Below are 18,726 nucleotides of genomic sequence, written 5' to 3'. Positions count from 1 at the left end.
ATCAGCAGCAGAAGCAGCAGTGGCTCGCAGCTTGGGCTGCCTGGTGAACAGGAGATGGCGGCAGAGAAATCGTTTCTTGTTCCCATCTGTGCGGCCATTGATTTCTCCCGAATGGAATTGGTCAAACATTAAGCTAAATTACGAAACTGTTTTATTTTACCAGGTAAGTGTCTACTGAGCTACGCAGCTCTTCTTGAGAAGCGACCTGGCCACAAGTAATTGCTCAACGAAGTGGCTCATCGTCACCTGGACATTGATAGCAGCAGCCCAAAACTCTAAGCGCGAGTTTATGAATGTGGAGGGAAACACCTGGAGATAAATCCACGCGACCACGGGGAGAGAGAGACACGCAAACTCCAAATGTACAGAAGGCGTCAGAGTCGGGATTGACCCACGACCTCCTGTATACCAGGAGAGGTAGTTAACATCTCACAACGGGGAGAGAGAGACATGCAAACTCCAAATGTACAGCAGCAGGCGTCAGAGTCGGGATTGACCCACGACCTCTTGTATACCAGGAGAGGTAGTTAACATCTCACAACGGGGAGAGAGAGACATGCAAACTCCAAATATACAGCAGGCGCCAGAGTCGGGATTGAATCCACGACCTCCTGTATACCAGGAGAGGTAGTTAACATCTCACAACGGGGAGAGAGAGACACGCAAACTCCACATGTACAGCAGGCGTCAGAGTCGGGATTGAATCCACGACCTCCTGTATACCAGGCGAGGTAGTTAACATCTCACAACGGGGAGAGAGAGACATGCAAACTCCAAATGTACAGCAGGCGTCAGAGTCGGGATTGAATCCACGACCTCCTGTATACCAGGAGAGGTAGTTAACATCTCACAACGGGGAGAGACACGCAAACTCCAAATATACAGCAGGCGTCAAGGTCGGGATTGACCCACGACCTCCTGTATACCAGGCGAGGTAGTTAACATCTCACCACGAGGAGAAAGAGACACACAAACTCCAAATATACAGTAGGCGTCAGGGTCGGGATTGGCCCACGACCTCCTGTATACCAGGCGAGGTAGTTAACATTTCCTACCCACCGTGGCGCCAACGGAGCAGTACCCTCACCAAGACGGGTCTTGGGCCTCGGTGATGCTATCCTCGGTAAATAAACAAACACCACCACCACCTTCATCATGGTGCTTTCATTTCCACATTGGCGCTAAAGTCGTTTGGGGGAGATGATAGCGGGGGGGGGGGGGCTGTGGTGCGAGGGGGGGTGGGCTCAGTGATGTGTGTGGGGGGGGGGGCACGGGGGGTGAGGGGTGGAGGGAGAGCGGGTGATAATTCTAGACAGTCTCTCAGCAATTTAACGCGCCGTAGTAATTGCCCGTAATGATTGCCGTCTCTTTGTGTGAAGGGGGACGTGGCGGGGGGGGGGGGGCGGCAGGGGGGGGGCGGTTGGGGTGGCAGGGGGGGCGGTAGGGGGGGGCGGTTGGGGTGGCAGGGGGGGCGGCGTTAGCCACGGACCGTTGCAGATGCGCTCAGGCGTGGACTCGACGACTGCGACTGCCTCACGACCTCTCGTCTCCCACAACCACCTGTGGGTCTCTGTGTGAGTCTATGTGGTTCTCTATGTGAGTCTATGGGTCTCTGTGTAAGTCTATGGGTCTGTGTGTGTCTATGGGTCTCTGTGTAAGTCTATGGGTCTGTGTGTGTCTCTGTGTCTGTGTGTGTCTCTGTTTGTGTGAGTATATGGGTCTCTGTTTGTGTGAGTCTATGGGTCTCTGTGTAAGTCTATGGGTCTGTGTGTGTCTCTGTGTCTGTGTGAGTCTATGGGTCTCTGTGTAAGTCTATGGGTCTGTGTGTGTCTCTGTGTGAATCTATGGGTCTCTGTGTAAGTCTATGGGTCTGTGTGTGTCTCTGTGTCTGTGTGAGTCTATGGGTCTCTGTGTAAGTATATGGGTCTGTGTGTGTCTCTGTGAGTCTATGGGTCTCTGTGTAAGTCTATGGGTCTGTGTGTGTCTCTGTGTCTGTGTGAGTCTATGGGTCTCTGTGTAAGTATATGGGTCTGTGTGTGTCTCTGTGTCTGTGTGAGTCTATGGGTCTCTGTTTGAGTCTATGTGGTTCTCTGTGTGAGTCTATGTGGTTCTCTGTGTGAGTCTATGGGTCTCTGCGTGAGTCTCTGTGTATGTGTGTGTCTCTGTGTCTGTGTGTGAATCCGCTGCGGTGGTCGCGCTGAGCGAGACGCGGCATGGCTGTTGTGTTGTATTGCGCATTGGGATGCTGTTGCTGCTGTTGCTGCTGCCACTCTTCTGCGTCCCCGCTGGAGCCGCAGAGCCACAGCGCCTCTCAGAGTCGCCGCTCCGCATCTCACGGGAGCCGCGGGGAGAGACGCGCGGCTCGAGAGCGGGGGGGGGGGGGCTCGCCCTCCAGTCACACGCGTGGCTTGGATCGGGTACAGACACCCAGAGACGCACACAGAGACTCGAGTATACACCGATAGACACAGAGACACGGACTCACATATAAAGACTGATACAAATAGATCCATAGACACACGGACTCACATATATAGACTGATACAAATAGATCCATAGACACAGAGACCCACGGACTCACATAGAGAGTGGTACAAATAGACCCAGACACAGAGACCCATGGACTCACATAGACCTCGAGACCCCTAGACTCGAGACGCATACCTATCATCGAGACCCATAGACGCAGAGAAACTCAGACTCACAGAGAGCCGTATTCTCTAACACGTGTGTGCATATATATGTGTATATATATTTTGGTTGGGGTATTGATTATATTCATAGACAGCTTCCCTCCGTTGCCAACAACATTTAGAGATGTTGAATTAAAAATGTCTTGGTTCTATATTTTGTTATCACCTTGCCTCATTATAACTCAAAAGTACAAATGTGTCGGTTACGCTTGCCAAGGCATTTCATGTTTGTACCACACAACAAAGAACCCCCGTGTAGCCTGCGCAACGCTTTGGGGCAAGTGCTGTGAGCGAGCACCTCTGTAGGCCGGCACGGTGCACGCAGCGGGGGTGGCCAGCACCATGGTGCAGTCTAACTAACCTGATGCCGCCTGTCTCCCCAGCGGCGATGTTTACACACCACAGCATGTACTCATTTGAAGCTGAGTCGACCATAGGGGGAGGCCCATGTACCAGTTCAGATAATTATCGTCACTGGTGTCGGCCGTGAGCGGGAATCGAACTCGGGTCGCCGGGTTCGTAGCATTACGCTACCCCCCCCCCCCTTCCTATCAGCACCACGAACATCAGCGTTGAGCTTTCCAGTGAAGCTGCCGGCACCGTGGGAGCGACACGTCGGAGGTCGTGCCAAACAACACGTTTGGTGCGCAGGCGGCACGACGGCGAAAACACATCGGGGGGGGGGGGGGGGGGAAGATAGTAGCTGAGCTGATTATTGCTTAAAGTTTATTTGGGAAGGAAAAAAACCGAGCGGTTTTTGTGTGCGATTTAAAACAGGCACTCTCCCGTCTGTGGGATACTCGCGACAGCGAAGGCGTGCAGACATCGCAGACATCGCAGAAGCGATGAGTTCCATGCTTGGGTTGTCGCGCGCTGCGACCGACGGGCTAGAGGGAGACTTAACGATGTCACAACGCAACCGCAAATTTAACTCAGGTCATTCACAGTCGAGGGGCGGGTCACGTCGCACGAGTCTCAGAGCTCGGTTGGGGGTGTTCACCCCCCCCCCTCCCTCCACCACCCGTTCCCCTCCCGCAGCCTGTGGATGGACTGGGCTCCGGCATGTCAATGTGGAACATCCCATCGCTGTATAATGGGGCCTTTTTGCCAGTATCAAAGTATGAAAAATAAGAATAGGTTTTACCCTTTCTGGCAAGGCTAAGACCGCTGGCTCGCACAGAAGATCCATCGGCTCAACTCCATCGCTCGTTTGAACAGGGAAGCTACTTCTGGAGCCAGATTCGCATTTTGATTTCAACTCAAGGGGTTTAACCCCGTGGCTCCACCACGATGGCCAGGGGGAGTAAGAGTCGCGGACGCAATGAACAGAGAACATGAATGGAACGCGAGAGGGGAAGGAGGAAGGTCGGGACGGAAGTCACTGCATCAGATGAGCGGCAGGGAGAGGAGGGGCAGCGCCAGGCCGGAAGAGGAGGAGGGGCAGATGAGAGGGTGATGGTGGCGAAGAGGAGAAACGAGAGGGAGACGAGAGAGAGAAAAGGAGCGAGCAGTGGTGAGCTGCACGGACAAGCGGCGTCTGTTTCCCCAGGGGGCGGGGAGAGGGACCCAGAGTGGTGGTGGCGGGGGGGGCACGTAAGTCACGTGATATACGGGAGGCTTGAGCCGATTTAGAAATACAGATAAACACTGCATCTCATCGTCTCTAGATCGGTGGTGCCGGACACGAGGTCCGCAAAGCCACGCGAGGTGGTCCCCAGAAGCTGGTTGCAGGCACGAAGGTCAGTTTAACAAAACACCGGATGCTTGCCGCGCATTGCACAACTGTCGAGGTTGTTTCCACGACCTAAATATCCGCCAACTGCTGCCATTGGTTGTTCACGCGACGTACAACGTGCGGGCGCGGGTTTGATTTTCGAAAAATGCACGTGGCTGGTGCATGGTGGTCTGCGAAAATTGTTGAAGAGCCGACGGCGGTACGCCGGTCCAGGAAGTGTTGGGAACCACAGGCCGACACGATCATAACTTCTCCATCGTGGTTAAGCGTCGCTCTCTTCGGATGTTGAGAGAATAGGATGGGCAGGACCAAGGATGGCAAGTTGTTATGAATTAGGGGACATTGTGAATATTGCAAAACGTCAATGCTGGAATTAGTTCGAGGAAGGTGACATCTACAAGGAGTAGAAAGCTCACAGGGGGCCCTACAGCCACACCTCATCATCCTTGGAGAGGGGGGGGTAAAGGCGAGAGGAAGACAAAGACGGACATGGTGGTGGTAGGGTAAGAGCTTGTCCCGAGAGGGAGCTCTGGCGACGTACGCCGTCTGGAGAGCCAACAGCGACGTACATGGAAATGTCACAAAACATTTCGCCAAAACTCGGGACGGAAAGGAACCATTTGCCACCACCACCACCACACAACGCGACTCACCTGGCTCCAAGACTTAGTCAGAGGTAAGAGGGCACTTAACCGGTCGTACACAAGGCGCATACCAAAGTCATTAGGCTCTTAAATAGATTATGTTTTTTGATAATAACCATGGGGTCAAGCATAGATATCATCATCAAGTATACAGCGTAAAGCTTGCATATGCATAGCACACGGTGAATTCACAAAAACGCTAGCTACACAAGTGTCAGATCATTGCAAATAAACCACAAAAATCTTATGTTGGTAAAGCTCTGCATATTTTTTTGGCGATTAATTATCATCAACAAATGTCCATATGAAGTAACCGGGCGAGAAGTCTGCCGCTTTGTCATCTCCCCAACAGCCACGATGGGTGGAGCGGCGGTGCCGTTGGTGGTTCACCCAACCGCGATACCGAGCCAAGCTCCGAGTCCCGGCATCGGTGGCACGGAGTGAAATCCGAACCAGGTCTGCTCCACCCCCCCCCATCGCCCCCAAGATTCGATTTGGGGGCAAGCTAACATTTTTTTTCCACGTCAGGCATTGTTGAGTGACCAACTCTGGCTTGGCGAGACGATAACCGCCCCACCAAGTAATGTTCTGCACGAGTCAACGGCGAACGTGTTCACCAATTTGATTTCGTTTGTGCGACGCCAGCTCAAGTCGACCCTTGATTATCTGGGCTCATTTGGAGGGGTGACGAACATAAAACAAGACCACGGAAAAATCAACACATTTGTAAATTAGGCCACTGAACAAAGTTATTGTTTATCGGCGTAGAATGGGGGTGAAGAGTGGAACGTACCTACGTCTGTTTATATTGCGTCTTAAAAAGTGACGGGTTAACTCGCCGACGTATTTGAGGTCACGTGGGGGATGGAGGGGGAGAGTAACGAGTCGCCGACTCTCGACGAGTGAGCGGCTCACAATGAAGCCGCCGCTCGACTCAATAGATATTTGATCCGATGTATTTTTGCAAGCACGTTAATCCAGCCGCTCGGAAAATACGCCCAGAGAGGAGTCAACTTTCGGTAACGGAAAACATGGAGAGGATCAGTGGATGGTTCGGCAGCGGCCACCACTAGGGCCGCCATTTGGAGTCTCCGGGTCCAAAAAAACCCATGAAATGTCGTTTACCAAAAACTGTCACCACCAAGAACGCATCCACACCCCCCCCCCTCCCCACGGACGCACGCGGTACGAAAGCAACATGCTCCACTGAGAAGCAGACCTTCCGTCTGCAACAAGGCGCTCGTTGGCCAGGTTACTTTCCCTTTTTCCACTGGCACATGCGAGCCGAGCCAGCGCGGCGGAGCCGGAGCCAAACCGCGATAGTCCAGCCTCACAAGACAAGACATCCGAATCTGACGAGGGGCCGAGCAGGGCAATGGGCGAGGTTAAAGCCGCATCCACCGCACGCGACGTCATTCGGTACGCCGTGCCGGTGCGGTGTCACCAGGTCACCTTCTCTTACACAGCATTCTACGGCACCTTATTGCAAGGCGCTTACCCACACACACGCGCGAGGCTCCGCTCGTTCGCCGCGCCCGACGCTGGTGGCCTGGCTCGACTCCCGCAGTGGAACAAAGACAATACCGGCGCCTCCCAAGCCGGGCTGGTTCAGTTGAGCGGCGGAACGGAGGGATTTGTTTCCCCGTCAGCAGGCAAGTTACTCGCCGCTGAGAGTGGGGCGTGGTTTGGCAGCGCCCATCTTCACAACAGAGCAGCTTCCGTTTTTATTTTTAGAACACGGATGGCTCGACACCGCCGCGTCGCGCCCTCGCCAACTTTACCACCCCGCACCTTTTGCCAACAATAACGACGCCCACACCTCTTCTTCCTAAGAAGTTAGGCACGCCAACCATAAAACTAAATGTAACAAACAAAAGGCTGCCACCAAACAAAATACTTAGGCGCAACAATAACAATACTATTAGCGTTGTTCTCAAAACCCTTTTGCGAATCGCTCAACGCAGTTTTATTCTATAGATCCGCGCGTCACCGTGATCCCAACACTCGTGCGCGTCGACTCCCCGGCCAGGGGCAGACTCGCCACCATCGTCAACATCGTCTCTCCGAGAGTGGGTGATTCAACGAGCACTGCACCATTTGGGAAGCTGATGTTTGTGTGTGTGTATATATACTGGACCCCGTTACGGGAAAGTGTAATTTCCACCACTGGCTCAGGCCATTCCGTGAACTTATTGTTACTTAAAATTTTCTGTGGCCGGCCTGAGTCCGATCCTGCCACTCACTCATCGGGGTGCGTTGGTGGTGGCGGCGGCGGTGGACATCAGTGGCCTCCGTAGTTGTGCTTTTCCAGCCGCTCCGTTAGCGACCGTGTGAGCTCGACGCTTGGCGTAGGAGAGGTCTCTCACGCCAATGCGCCGTCTCAAGTTTACCGGCGGCCTAAACTTCACGACGGCGTGCCACGCCAACAGCTCCCACCGTCGCATGGGTAAGGCCGACTTGGCAGGAGTGAAGTTATTATTTTTGTCGCTGCAGTCATCGTCGTCGTCGTCATCCTCAGTTTTCGACGTGCAGAGTGGTCGCGTGCGTGCAATTCTTGTCCACCAAGATATTGGCTGGGTCCATGCTGGGTAGACTGCAGGCGGTGTGGCACGTGACTAGCAGTTGTTAGTAGTAGTAGCCACAGCCCATAGCGAGAGATATACTGGATGCGGTGTTCTGGGTGGAGAAAAATATTTTCCGGTTCATCGACCTAAAACGGACCCCCGGCTGTACAATGAACCCCGGTCGTCGTGATTAACCAAGGGATAACAAAAAAAAAGCTGACACCAATAATAATTATAATAACATCAACCGGGCTCTCTCTGGTCCGCCATCACGCCGCCCATCTCCTTCGGCGCGGTGCGTGCGGCTCAGCCTTGCGGTGCTTCCCGTCCGGCGCGGCGTCACCGTCGCCGTGGTCTTGCTGCCGGTGTCACCAGTAGAAGGATTTGGTGAGGAAGCTGGCGGCCGAGCTGAGCCAGCTGCCGCCGGCGTCCTTCTTGGCGCCGACGCGCGAAACGGCGCGCCCGTTCTGCCGCACGGGGCTCTCCTCCTCGGGGAGGTAGTCGGGCAGCTCCTCGTTCTCCTCCAGCCCCTCGGAGCACTGCTCCAGCGACAGCAGCACCTGCCGGCGGGCGGTGGGTGAGAGGGTGGACAGGCGAGCGGGTGGACAGGTGGGAAAGGTAGGCGAGAGGGTGGGCGAGGTGGCAGGGCTAGGCGGGTGGTGGTGGCATGGGGGTGGGGGGAACGTCACCGTCCACGCGCTCACCTCCTCTCCGCTCTCGTTCTTGATCACCTGCTGCGCCGACATCACCTTCGTGGCAGCAATCGCCGACGCCAGGCACTGCAAGGAAAACGACGGAAGGGGGGGTTTCGCCGGCTTGTGTGGGCACGCACGCCGCAGGGAGGACTCGTGATAATGAACAATGACGTTGAGTTTGGTACATTTGGTATTCGGGTTATTCGCGCATGGAGGAAGGCGCTGCCAAGTTTTACACACGCACGCACGCGCCCTGCGGGGAGTTTGACAACACCGGGGGTGGTGGTGGTCCACGCCGCCGCGCGCAAATCCCAGTTGGAGAACTGGCGGTGGAAGTTTTGAGGCGTTGACTGTGACGCGGTCACGTTCACAACGCGTTCGATACGCACGCCGCAGTACTGACCGGGGCGGCCACTGGATTCGGCTACCGTGAACTTCTGTGACAAAGCGGCGAATGTGCGGCCGCGGGGTCAAATCTTTGCACCGCGTTTGTTTGTGGTTGCGGTCACGGGGATTTTTCTCCGGATCCTCTGGTTTTTACCTCCACATTCAGAATCAACGTCATGCGCATTGAGTATTTGGTTGCTAAAATTATCCACGTGATAAGCCACTTCATTGAGCTATCACTTGTGGCCAGGTCGCTTCTGTAAAAGAGCTACATAGCTCAGCTGGTCCTTACCTGGTAAATAAAAATATAGTTTAGTTTTAGTCGTTAGAACATTTAGTTTTATTTTGTTTGGTTCTGTGGGCTTGTTTCGGGCAGCTTTACACGTACACCGCATTGCTTTTGATGTATCCACGATAGAGACGTTTCGTCTCAGAGGGCTCTCACCCTAGTTATAAATAAACTTGACGGAATTGAAAAGGGTGACATGACAGGACTCCATGAATATCTAACACCTTTCCTTCCCTTCAAGGGGCTGTTCTCCCGCACGGGGGAGATGCACCCAACTTCGCAAATGTTCTGAACGCAACACTTAAGCTTCAAGTTTTTGTTATTTTACTTTTTAACCAAATAAGGGCCCCACCTGAGCTGGCTATCACAAATGACACAGCTCAACGAAGTGGCTTGTCACGTGGACATTTATAGCAGCCAAATACATTAAACATCTAGTGTGTAAATGTGCAGGGGAAACCCGGATAAAAATCCACGTGACCACAGGGAGGACATGCAAACTCCAAATATACAGCAGCAGGCATCAGGGTCGGCATCGAACCCACGACCTCCTACACACCAGGCGAGGTAGTTAACATTTTGCCACCGTGGCACTTCATAGAAGTGGTAAGAGAGGTGGGGCGGGCGGCTCAGAGATCCTGGGGGCGCTGAGCTGGCCACTGCCGAGACCTTTTACACCAATTGGAAAAAAATAATCAGTTGTCTGTGACTAAACCTGATGACATCGCGTTCTCAAGGCAAGCGAGTTGACTGCGCAAATTACAAGATGCATGAAACGATGACCGTTAAAAACCGAACGTTCCCTCGCTGGTTTGGTCGTGTGGGAAAGTGCTGCCCCTACTGCGCGGAGCAGCGTTCCCGTCAAGCGACGCCGATGGCGGCACAATTGGAAATACATTTTCGCGGGGGGGGGGGGGGGGGGAAGCCCCACAAACGTTAAAGAAAAAAAGAAAATATGGAGGTGGTGGAGGGTGGTCGCATAACAAGCGTGGCGAGGGTGTGAATGAGTGGATCCCTTCCCGGTGCGTCTGGATTGATATCTCTCTCTCGCAGCCTCACTCGGCTCTCCGTCCCCTCTCTCACTCACTGGCCTCCAGTGATGCCCCAGGCTGTAGCCGTAATGGGTGCGCACAGCTTCTCATTAGACGTGGCCCGCGGTGATTTTGCCGGGCTAAATCCCGGATGAGCCCGGCAGCGGACGGGAGAGAGAGGACAACAAAGCCAGCCCCCTCCTGACGTCGCACAATCGCGACGCGCGTCTACCGCGCTCTTGGCTCACGGTCAGAAAACCGCAAGTTCGCATCCCGGACAGGGTTCAACTCTGGCTTTTACCATCATCATCTGTCTATCATAATCGGCCATAATCTATTCACTGCCAGATGAAAGCACTCCCAAGCCTGCGCCATGCAACAATCCGTTTGGCTCCATCACAAAAGACAAAGATCCCCTTAAAGAGACTGTTGGGGCAAGTGCTGTTAGCGAGCACCTATGAAGGCTGGCGTGGGGGGCCAGCATCACACCCGGCCGCCGCTGTTTCCCCATTGCGGACGCTTACACGCCGCACCATTTACTCGGGGAAGGTCCAGGACCGGTTTAAATATTCGCCACACCTTCACATGCACAGCACTGCAGAGCTTGGAGAGGAATTTGGCGCCGGCTCTCTGCACGACCGCTGCCATTCCGCGCCCGCCTGCGGCTTCTCCGAGTCGTTCTCTCTCTCTCCAAACACCGTGCGGCGTGTTACAAGTTGAAATTACGATTCTCGTTGTTCTTGGTGTTACTCATCCCAACAGTCTGTTAAAGGCTTACGCGTGGGACCTTTGCCTGTGTATGTGTGCGCGTGTGGTGCGTGTGTGGTGCGCGTGTGGTACGTGTATGTGTGTGCCTGTACGCGCGTGCCCGTACCTCCGCCTTGAGCTCCGTGCGTATGCGCACCACACAGCGCTGGCTCGCCATCTGGAACGTGAAGCTGATGACGCCTCTCACCTTGAGCAGGGCGTCCTCGCACAAGCTGCGCCGGCCCTGGCGATCCCAGCACAACACGCACACGCAAGGCAAAGGTCCCCCGTGTAACCTACATGGGCTGTTGGTGCAAGTGCCGTTAGTGAGCAACACCCGGTGTCACGGTCCAATTTTTTCCGAATTTGATACATTTTTCCTGGAAATCACTCAATTGGGATCGCACACACAGCGGCAATCACCGCCTGCCCTACTGGCAGACTGATGCCCGCTTGCAAGCCGGGTGCTGAGTCACCTCGTGCTGCACAGAGACAGCTGCCACTCGGGGTGCCCTTTCGAACGTTGGGAGCGTGTAAAGCACTCTGAGACGCCCCTTACGGAGGCCGCACTATCAAACACAAACCATTGCAATCGCTCACCTTACAAATCCCACATTGAACACTAACACTGCGGCCTGAAAGAAGAGCTTACATGAGAGGTGACGTTTCAGGGCAGTGGTCCTTATTAAGAGCACGGCCCTTCTTGACACGCAAGAGGGCTCACTGACCGACAAGTCGCCAATTATATTTTTCTTCTGAAGGCCACGATGCCATTGCTAAACGTGTCGAGTTAATTGCGTTGTTAATTGTGCTTGTGCACCACTGCCAAGGCAGCGGCAGCAGCGCCACCAAATAATTTGCTTCATCAATCCCCTCTTCAACCACTCCCGCCTGTTTGTTGTTGTTGTTGTAACGTTCTGACAAGCCCCGACCGGACATCTGTGAAAAAGCGCCTCACAGCTCATCGGATTCCTCTCCAGCATAAATATCACGATGATTCCGATTCCGAGACGCGACACAGAAATCTACGGGAGACAGGGAAAGGGGCCGTCGTTGAGATGGCGATGGGGGCGCGCGACTAACCCCGTCAGTTAGGCCGTCGATGTGCAGCGTCACGACCTTGGCCTTCTTGTTGGTGTTGCCCAGGAAGAACTGCCCCTTGCGGGGGCGCGTCGTCACCCCGCCGCTGCCTCCGCCCCCCGGCACCGCCGTGGTGGCGCTGGCCGGGCGCGTGAGCAGCTCGTGAATCTCGGCGGCCAGGGAGCCGGCTTCGTGCAAGCGCTCCTTCCTGCGTGGGGGTGGCGCATTGTTCACGAGCGCGTCGCTGTGGAGCGTGGAGCGTCTCGGTGCAAACTGGCATCTTTCGCTTCATCCTGCCGCTGCTGGCTAAAAGAACCTCCACGAGACGGAGCTCTAGGGTGGTATTATATTGGAAAATGTGGCCGTACCCACACTTTGCCCCACCACACGCGGCCGACAGAGGCGTACCCATTTACAATGCCAGGTAACTGCCGCGTCGAGAGATTATCTCACGAAAATCATGAGATCAGGACAGACCTGTAATTAAACTGGCTTCAAAAGCATAAAAGTGATTTAATGTTCTGAGCATGGTCACTAATGACCGTGCAAAATACGGCACCAAATTAAATTGGGTTTACAATTTATCTCGGTTTGACTGTCAGGCAACAAACACTCCCCTCCATAATGCAGGTTTTTTTTGGTTAGATCGCGTAAATATATTTACGCTAAAGCCTCCGTGTCGAACACGACCCCCATACGCAGCTCTAGTGGTGAAGTGCTGCCCTCTACTGCGTGTGGACCAGATAACCTGGACATCTGCTTCTGTGGCCCGTTCTGCAACGCTTCTCCGCTGCGAGAGATCCGAATGAACGCTTCGCGTCGCGACGCCGATAGCGGGATGGTCGGGATAACATCGTGTGGTCAAAGAAGGGTACAGACGGAATAGAAATGTGTGTGTGTTGAACTTCTTTGGCACCATACGCAGCCAACCGTGTTTATCGGAGGTGCGGGGGAAGGACAACAAACTAAACAAAAAAAGCAGTTCTAGAGAAATGACTTTTCAATCTCGATGTAAAAGTGCATAGCTCCAGTGGCTTCCTAATATCGGAATAGCGCTCCAGACAGCCGCAGAAGTGCCGTCATTGTTTATAGAAATGGAACGTTTCAAAACAAATTACATAAGCTTGTTTGCAAAAAATCTCTAGCAATGAATTGTCGCACCCAGAGTTTAATGCATTCATCGTGAGCATAACGATTGGGAGAATTTAATTAACGAGTTGTTATAGAACCGAATAAGGATGATGTCACAGTGGTAAACTTATGGTTAGCACAACTGGAATTTCAATCCAGACGCGCGATGCGGTGAGTCTTTATTCGGCGGCTGGCCCAAAAAGCCGCCGCTGTTGCGAGGATGACCGGAGTCTGCGTGACGGTTTACGTCCCTTGACGTGAAAAGAGCGCAAGGGCAAGCGAGATCCATCCGTTCCTGTCTCACGCACTTGTCGATGATGTTCTGCAGGCTGAGCAGCATGCCCAGCTCACTGCGCATCCTCTCCCGGTTGGCCGCACTCTCCGCCAAATACCTCAGCGCCTGGAACAAAGAATCAGAATGTTTATTTACACTGGAGGAATCCGATGAGCTATAAAGCTCTTTTTCACAGGTGTCCAGTAAGGGCGGATAAGAATGTTACAAAGACGCAGCCGCCAGTCATCGCGTGAGGTGAGCTGCGGTGGTGAGATGTTAACTCCCTCGCCAAGTATACAGGAGGTCGTGGGTTAGATCCCGACCCCGACGCCTGCTGCTGTATATTTGGAGTTGTGCCCGTCTCTCTCCCCGTGGTCGCGTGTACTTTTCTCCGGGTCCTCCGGTTTTTCCCTCTACATTTAGAAACGTGCGTTTAGAGTATTTGGCTGCTATAAATTACCACGTAATGATAAGCCACTTCGTTGAGCTATCATTTGAGATCGCCAGCCTGCTTCTAAAAACGAGCTACGTAGCTCAGTGGGCCTTACGTCGTCAAATAAATAAACATCGTCACGAACGCGACGGGAGTGAGAAACGCAAAGCGCCAGGAAAGAGCAAGGGCTCCACTCGCTGGACTGCAGAAGCAATTTCACTTTTGGGCATCGACAGCCCCTTGGTAGAAAAATGTGTATTTTGGTACTTTAGTCGTGAATAAAGTGGATGGATTCGTACATGTATAGGGCTGCAGGATGTGTGTACTGGTAGACGTGAACGTACAAGTGTATTGTAACGCATGTGTCGGAAGATGACGATGATGATGGTGGTGCCGACGATGCCGATGGTTCACAGGCAGACAACGCATCAGTGGTGGCGCAACAGCAACGACCTTTAGCAGCGAGGCAATGAAAGTCATTCGAGACGAGGACTCAAATAGCAGCGTTGACAACGCGTTACTTTAAAACGACACGCTGCCTAAAATAACAAGAGGGGTTTGTTCTGTGGAGGGGCTGGCGCAGTGGCGCAGTGGCGCAGTGGCGCAGCGGTTTGCGCACTGGGCTACGAAACACGGCGACCAGAGTTTTATTTCTGACCACAGCTTGAAGTCCGTAGCAAGTGACACCTCTGAACCGGTCCTACGCCGCATCCTTCACCAATATGCACTGGCCAGAATGGTGAAGTATGTTCACACATGTAGAGGGGGAGCCCATTGTCCAGAAGTTAATTGCCAAAAAGCTATATATATGTATTTTGTTGTTGACGGTTAGCTTTCACCACGACACGCGACTTCAAAGTGCACCCAGCTTGGCACAAAAAAGAGTCTTAATGGTGTAACTTCCAAACATTGGCGAGTGGTGGCACTACTGGGTTTGAGCCAGTGTCTGGTTATCTCGTGTGGTTAGGAAAAGGGGCGAGTGCACGGGTCGAAATCGGTACAAAACTCCACGTTTCTCGAGACGCAATGCCACGCGGCACCGGAGCCATTGGATGTCGACCACTGGGCTAGTTTTTCTTTTTCAGCTTAAATATACGCTGCCAAGCTTGGCGGTGCTCATTCAGACGCTGTCTTTCCAACAGACCTGTTCTTCACCTGAGGACGGCAGCTTGCGTTGTGGCCGAAACGTCGTGAGAATTGTATTTTATTACGTTTTATTTTTATTATTTTATTATTTCCCTTCTACGTGACTTTACCGAAAGAAACAAGAACACTGGGCTAGTGTCTTGCTGGAGATGGGATGTTCACAATTTACCCTCCTCGACGCGACCTGCCAAGCAACGTGCCCGTATATACTCCACATTCGTACCGTTGGATGGCAAGAGGCGGGGGCTAATGTGAAATTGAAGAAACATCAAACTTACCCTGAACGACGGCCGATCCTAGGAGGAGGAGATGGGTGGATGTCGGACGATATTTCGCTCGTTATCGTTGTCATACCCCCCCCTCTTCACCCCCAACCCCCACCACTGTCCACCCCTCCGCCTTGGTTAGACAATTACCTGAACAAGCCCCTTTTTTTTGGGAGGAAAGCTTACCCAGAGGGCGTAATCTCTAGACACGCAACAACCCTTACTCCCGTACATTCACATGCCCTCGGTCATGACTGTTGATTTGGGTTCAATAACAAAAAAGGAATGTAAACTGCCAAGTGCTATGTCGGAATACGAACCGAACCGGCGACCATTAAACCACGGCAGCATCCGCGAGGAATTTAAACACCCTATCCGTGCAAATCCTCATCCCTTTGCATGTATGTTGAACTTCTTTCGCACCGCACGTACCCAACCGTGCTAATTGGAGGTGCAGGGCAAGGACAACAAACAAGACAACAAGCAGTTCTAAAGTAATTAAATCTAGATTTACAAGTGCATAGCTCCAGTGGCATCCTAATTTCAGACTCCTTATTTATTCTGGAAGAATCCGATGAGCCACAAAGCTCTTTGTCATAGACGTCCAGGAGTCTTTTCCACAGACGTCCGGTAGATACCGGAAAGGGAGCGCGAAGGCAGCGTCGGTTGCCGGCGTTTCACCTGCAGCGCCGAAAACACAACGTCGGCGTCGTGGTGGTCGAGGAAGAGGACGAGCCCCGGCAGGCAGCCGTGGTCCCTGACGATCACCTCGCGGTTCTGCGGCTCCGACGCGAGGTCGCGCAACTGGGTCACCACCGACAGCGCCTGTGGTCGCTCCTGCTCGGCCATCGCTCGCGGCGATGTGGAGGAGGGAGGAGGAGGCGGTGGTGGTGGCGGTTATGGAGGAAGATGGGGAAGGCAGTAATCGCAGCAGGAGAAGGGAGTGATGATTACAGAAGATTAAAGAGGAAGGGGAGGAGTGATGATTCTGGAGGAGGAAAATATGTGGAGGAGATGGAAGAGGAGGACTGGCAGAAAGAGGGGAAGAGAAGATGAGGGAGGTGTGAGGGGGACACGTGCTTCACGAGCTGAACATCTGGGGAGTTGCGCTGCTTGAGAAGGACTGGCCAAGGAAGTTGGGCGGGTGGGAGGTGAAGAGAAGACGAGGATGGAGGTGACAGAGGGGCCGGGTGATGACACTGATCTCACAAGGCACTCTGGAGCCGTGCTGGGGTGGAGGGTCGTGGCTGGGACGTGGCGAGGTTCTGTTGAACAAGGCCTCCTCCTCGAGGTGTCCTTGGCAGGGCCTGAGGGGGAGAGACATGAAGTTGCGGTTAAATCTCAAGACGCAAACTACACCATGAAGCGTGGTCAAACAACCCCTCTGACCGACACGGTGTGCGGAGACTTTCATCCAGCAGTGAATTGACACAGCGCTGTGTACATTTGTTGAACTTCTTTGGCACCTTACGGAGCCAACCGTGCTAATCTGAGGTGCGGGTGAAGGACAACTAAACACAAAAAGCAGGTCAAGGGATTAGTTTTCAATCTAGACGATTTCAAAGTGCATAGCTCCAGTGGCTTCTTAATATCGGAAGAGCGTCCCTGACGGCCACAGAATGGGCTGTAATTATTAATAGAAACGGAACGTTTGAAAACAAATAACACAAAGTTGTGTTTGCATAAAATCTCCCAAGTCACGAATTGCCACACGCATAGTTCGATGCATTCATGGGCGTAACGATTGGGAGAATTAAATAAACGCGTTGTTACAGAACCAACTGGGGACGATGCCACGGTGGTGGAATAATGGTGAGCACAAATAATGGTGGAAACGACTGGAGTTGACATCCAGACACCATCGGTAACATTTCTCGGCGCAAACTGTCAAGATGACAGCCGAGACGGGGGACATACAAACACACAACACACTGGTGTGTGTTGTGTGTTTGGTGTTTGTTTGCAAGCCAGCGGCAAATGTGGTTTTGTTTTGTTTCTCTGCCAAGTGTGGCTGGACACCAACGCCGTCAACAGCAACTTCACAACTTGAAACTCGCCCACAACTAGCAACACAACCACCACGTGTTGACGGACTCCGGAAGGTGACACCTCAGAGCTACTTCCGAAGCCTCTTTTCAAAAATTTCTCGAACGTCCCCAACAATCCATAGCACAGGCTGTTGTTTTTTGTTTTGGGTTAGATCGCGTAAATATGTAAATGCGTCGTTAAACCCGCCAACACCCGACACAGCCAATTAGTAAGGATCGTCACGTAAACAAAACATGGAAATTTGTTACAAGTACAGCAACACCGGTGTGATGGTGGAGCAAATCGTGTTGTGGACTTGGCTCTCCAACACGCCGGTGTGCTGCACTCGTTAACGAATCCACAAAACGAGTGTGTACTGAACTAGTGACGAATTGTCACGTTCCGTTCACCTGACAACCCCCAACGAATTGGCTGTGTCGGGTGGTGGCGGGTTTAACGACTCAGTTACGCGATCGAACACGGAAAATTTCACCTCTGTTATGGACATTGGTGGCAAAAGCCTCAACAACATTGAACCCAACGTTGACCTCAACACCGCTGACCCCAACACCGTTGACCCCAACACCTTTGACCCCAACGTTGACCTCAACACCTGTTGACCCCAACACCGTTGACCCAAACACCGTTGACCCCAACGTTGACCTCAACACCGTTGACCCCAACACCGTTGACCCCAACACCGTTGACTCGGCTGTCCCTCGCTACTTAATGAAGCTACAAAAAGGGCGCCACGGTTATCTTATCGCAGAGCGAGCGAGCGAGTGGGTGGGTGCACCCCCAGTCGGCTCACTTTGACAGCCCCCCCGCCCCCCACAGAAGCGGACATCGCAGAGCGACCTCCGCTCCACGCCGTCGGCCGTGCTCAATCCGCTGCTGGATGAAGGCCTCCCACCTCCTCCGCACACGGGCGTGCCGCCCTCTCACTGATGCGATCACGCCGCCCGCCCGCCAGCCTCTAGCTCACGCACAGTAGCCGAATTCATCGCTCCATCTCCTCGAGTGGAGGCCCCCCTGCGTCTGTTCGGGGTCTCGGCCGTCGATCCACTGCTGGATGAAGGCCCAGAGACGCCCCCCCACAACCCCGCCAACAACATCGGCAGAGACGGCGATCCCCATTGGCTGATCTCCCGCCAACGCAGGATACACCGACCGAGCCGACCAATCGCCGCGAACGCCGACCCGTCACGTGAGCGCCCCGCAGCCAATGGCGCGGCACAATACGGACCCCCACCCACCCACCCCACACACACACACACGGGGCGCTAGGCCGCGGAATCCTCGGCCAGAGGAACGGCGAATGGCGGGAGACCGCCGCCGCCGTTTCCTCGAGGTGTCACGCGACGGCTTCCTCGGCCTCCCCGGCCTCACGCGCGCGACTGTCGCCCCCCCATTCCTCCCCATCGCCCGTCTCAGCCACGAGCGCGGCGAGCGGGGAACTTTACCGATGGCCGCGTCTCCCCTCGCGCGCCGCTGTGGCAGGGGGCTGCGGAGGGGGCGGGGCGGACGCGCTCAGGCTCGAGCCGATTGGTTGCGGAGTCGATCACGTGGCAGCGAGCTGGGCC

At 53.8% G+C, this 18,726-nt stretch overlaps 1 protein-coding gene across 6 annotated transcripts; it reads right to left on the bottom strand.

The window, feature by feature from the left end:
• Window positions 1–6,752: 6,752 nt before the first annotated feature.
• ARMC1 (armadillo repeat containing 1) lies at window positions 6,753–18,653 on the bottom strand. 6 transcript variants are annotated; one of them, XM_061562364.1, is made up of 7 exons: window positions 18,607–18,653; window positions 15,797–16,422; window positions 13,305–13,396; window positions 11,869–12,073; window positions 10,913–11,029; window positions 8,341–8,415; window positions 6,753–8,196 (listed from the first exon to the last, which is right to left on the bottom strand). In XM_061562364.1, the coding sequence occupies exons 2-7, from the start codon at window positions 15,962–15,964 to the stop codon at window positions 8,005–8,007; spliced, it is 849 nt and encodes a 282-aa protein (XP_061418348.1). In that variant the 5' UTR covers window positions 15,965–16,422; window positions 18,607–18,653; the 3' UTR covers window positions 6,753–8,004. The 6 variants fall into 6 exon arrangements, with proteins under 6 accessions (XP_061418348.1, XP_061418352.1, XP_061418347.1 ...); XM_061562368.1 differs by lacking the exon at window positions 18,607–18,653 and adding an exon at window positions 18,419–18,442; XM_061562363.1 differs by lacking the exon at window positions 18,607–18,653 and adding an exon at window positions 18,057–18,309.
• Window positions 18,654–18,726: the final 73 nt, after the last annotated feature.

The sequence above is a fragment of the Lethenteron reissneri genome, chromosome 29 (genome assembly GCF_015708825.2).
Source record: "Lethenteron reissneri isolate LAM-NWPU_2019-01 chromosome 29, ASM1570882v1, whole genome shotgun sequence".
Classification (NCBI taxonomy): Eukaryota; Metazoa; Chordata; class Hyperoartia; order Petromyzontiformes; family Petromyzontidae; genus Lethenteron; species Lethenteron reissneri.
This window is presented reverse-complemented; position numbering and strand designations above follow the sequence as displayed.

Coding starts and splice junctions, on each gene's coding strand:
- ARMC1 (XM_061562364.1), bottom strand. CDS start 15,964: ATGGCCGAGCAGGAGCGACCACAGGCGCTGTCGGTGGTGACCCAGTTG. Junction 13,397..15,796: donor TTGTGTTTTCGGCGCTGCAG/GTGAAACGCCGG, acceptor TCTTTGTTCCAG/GCGCTGAGGTATTTGGCGGA. Junction 11,030..11,868: donor TCGACGGCCTAACTGACGGG/GTTAGTCGCGCG, acceptor TGGGATCGCCAG/GGCCGGCGCAGCTTGTGCGA.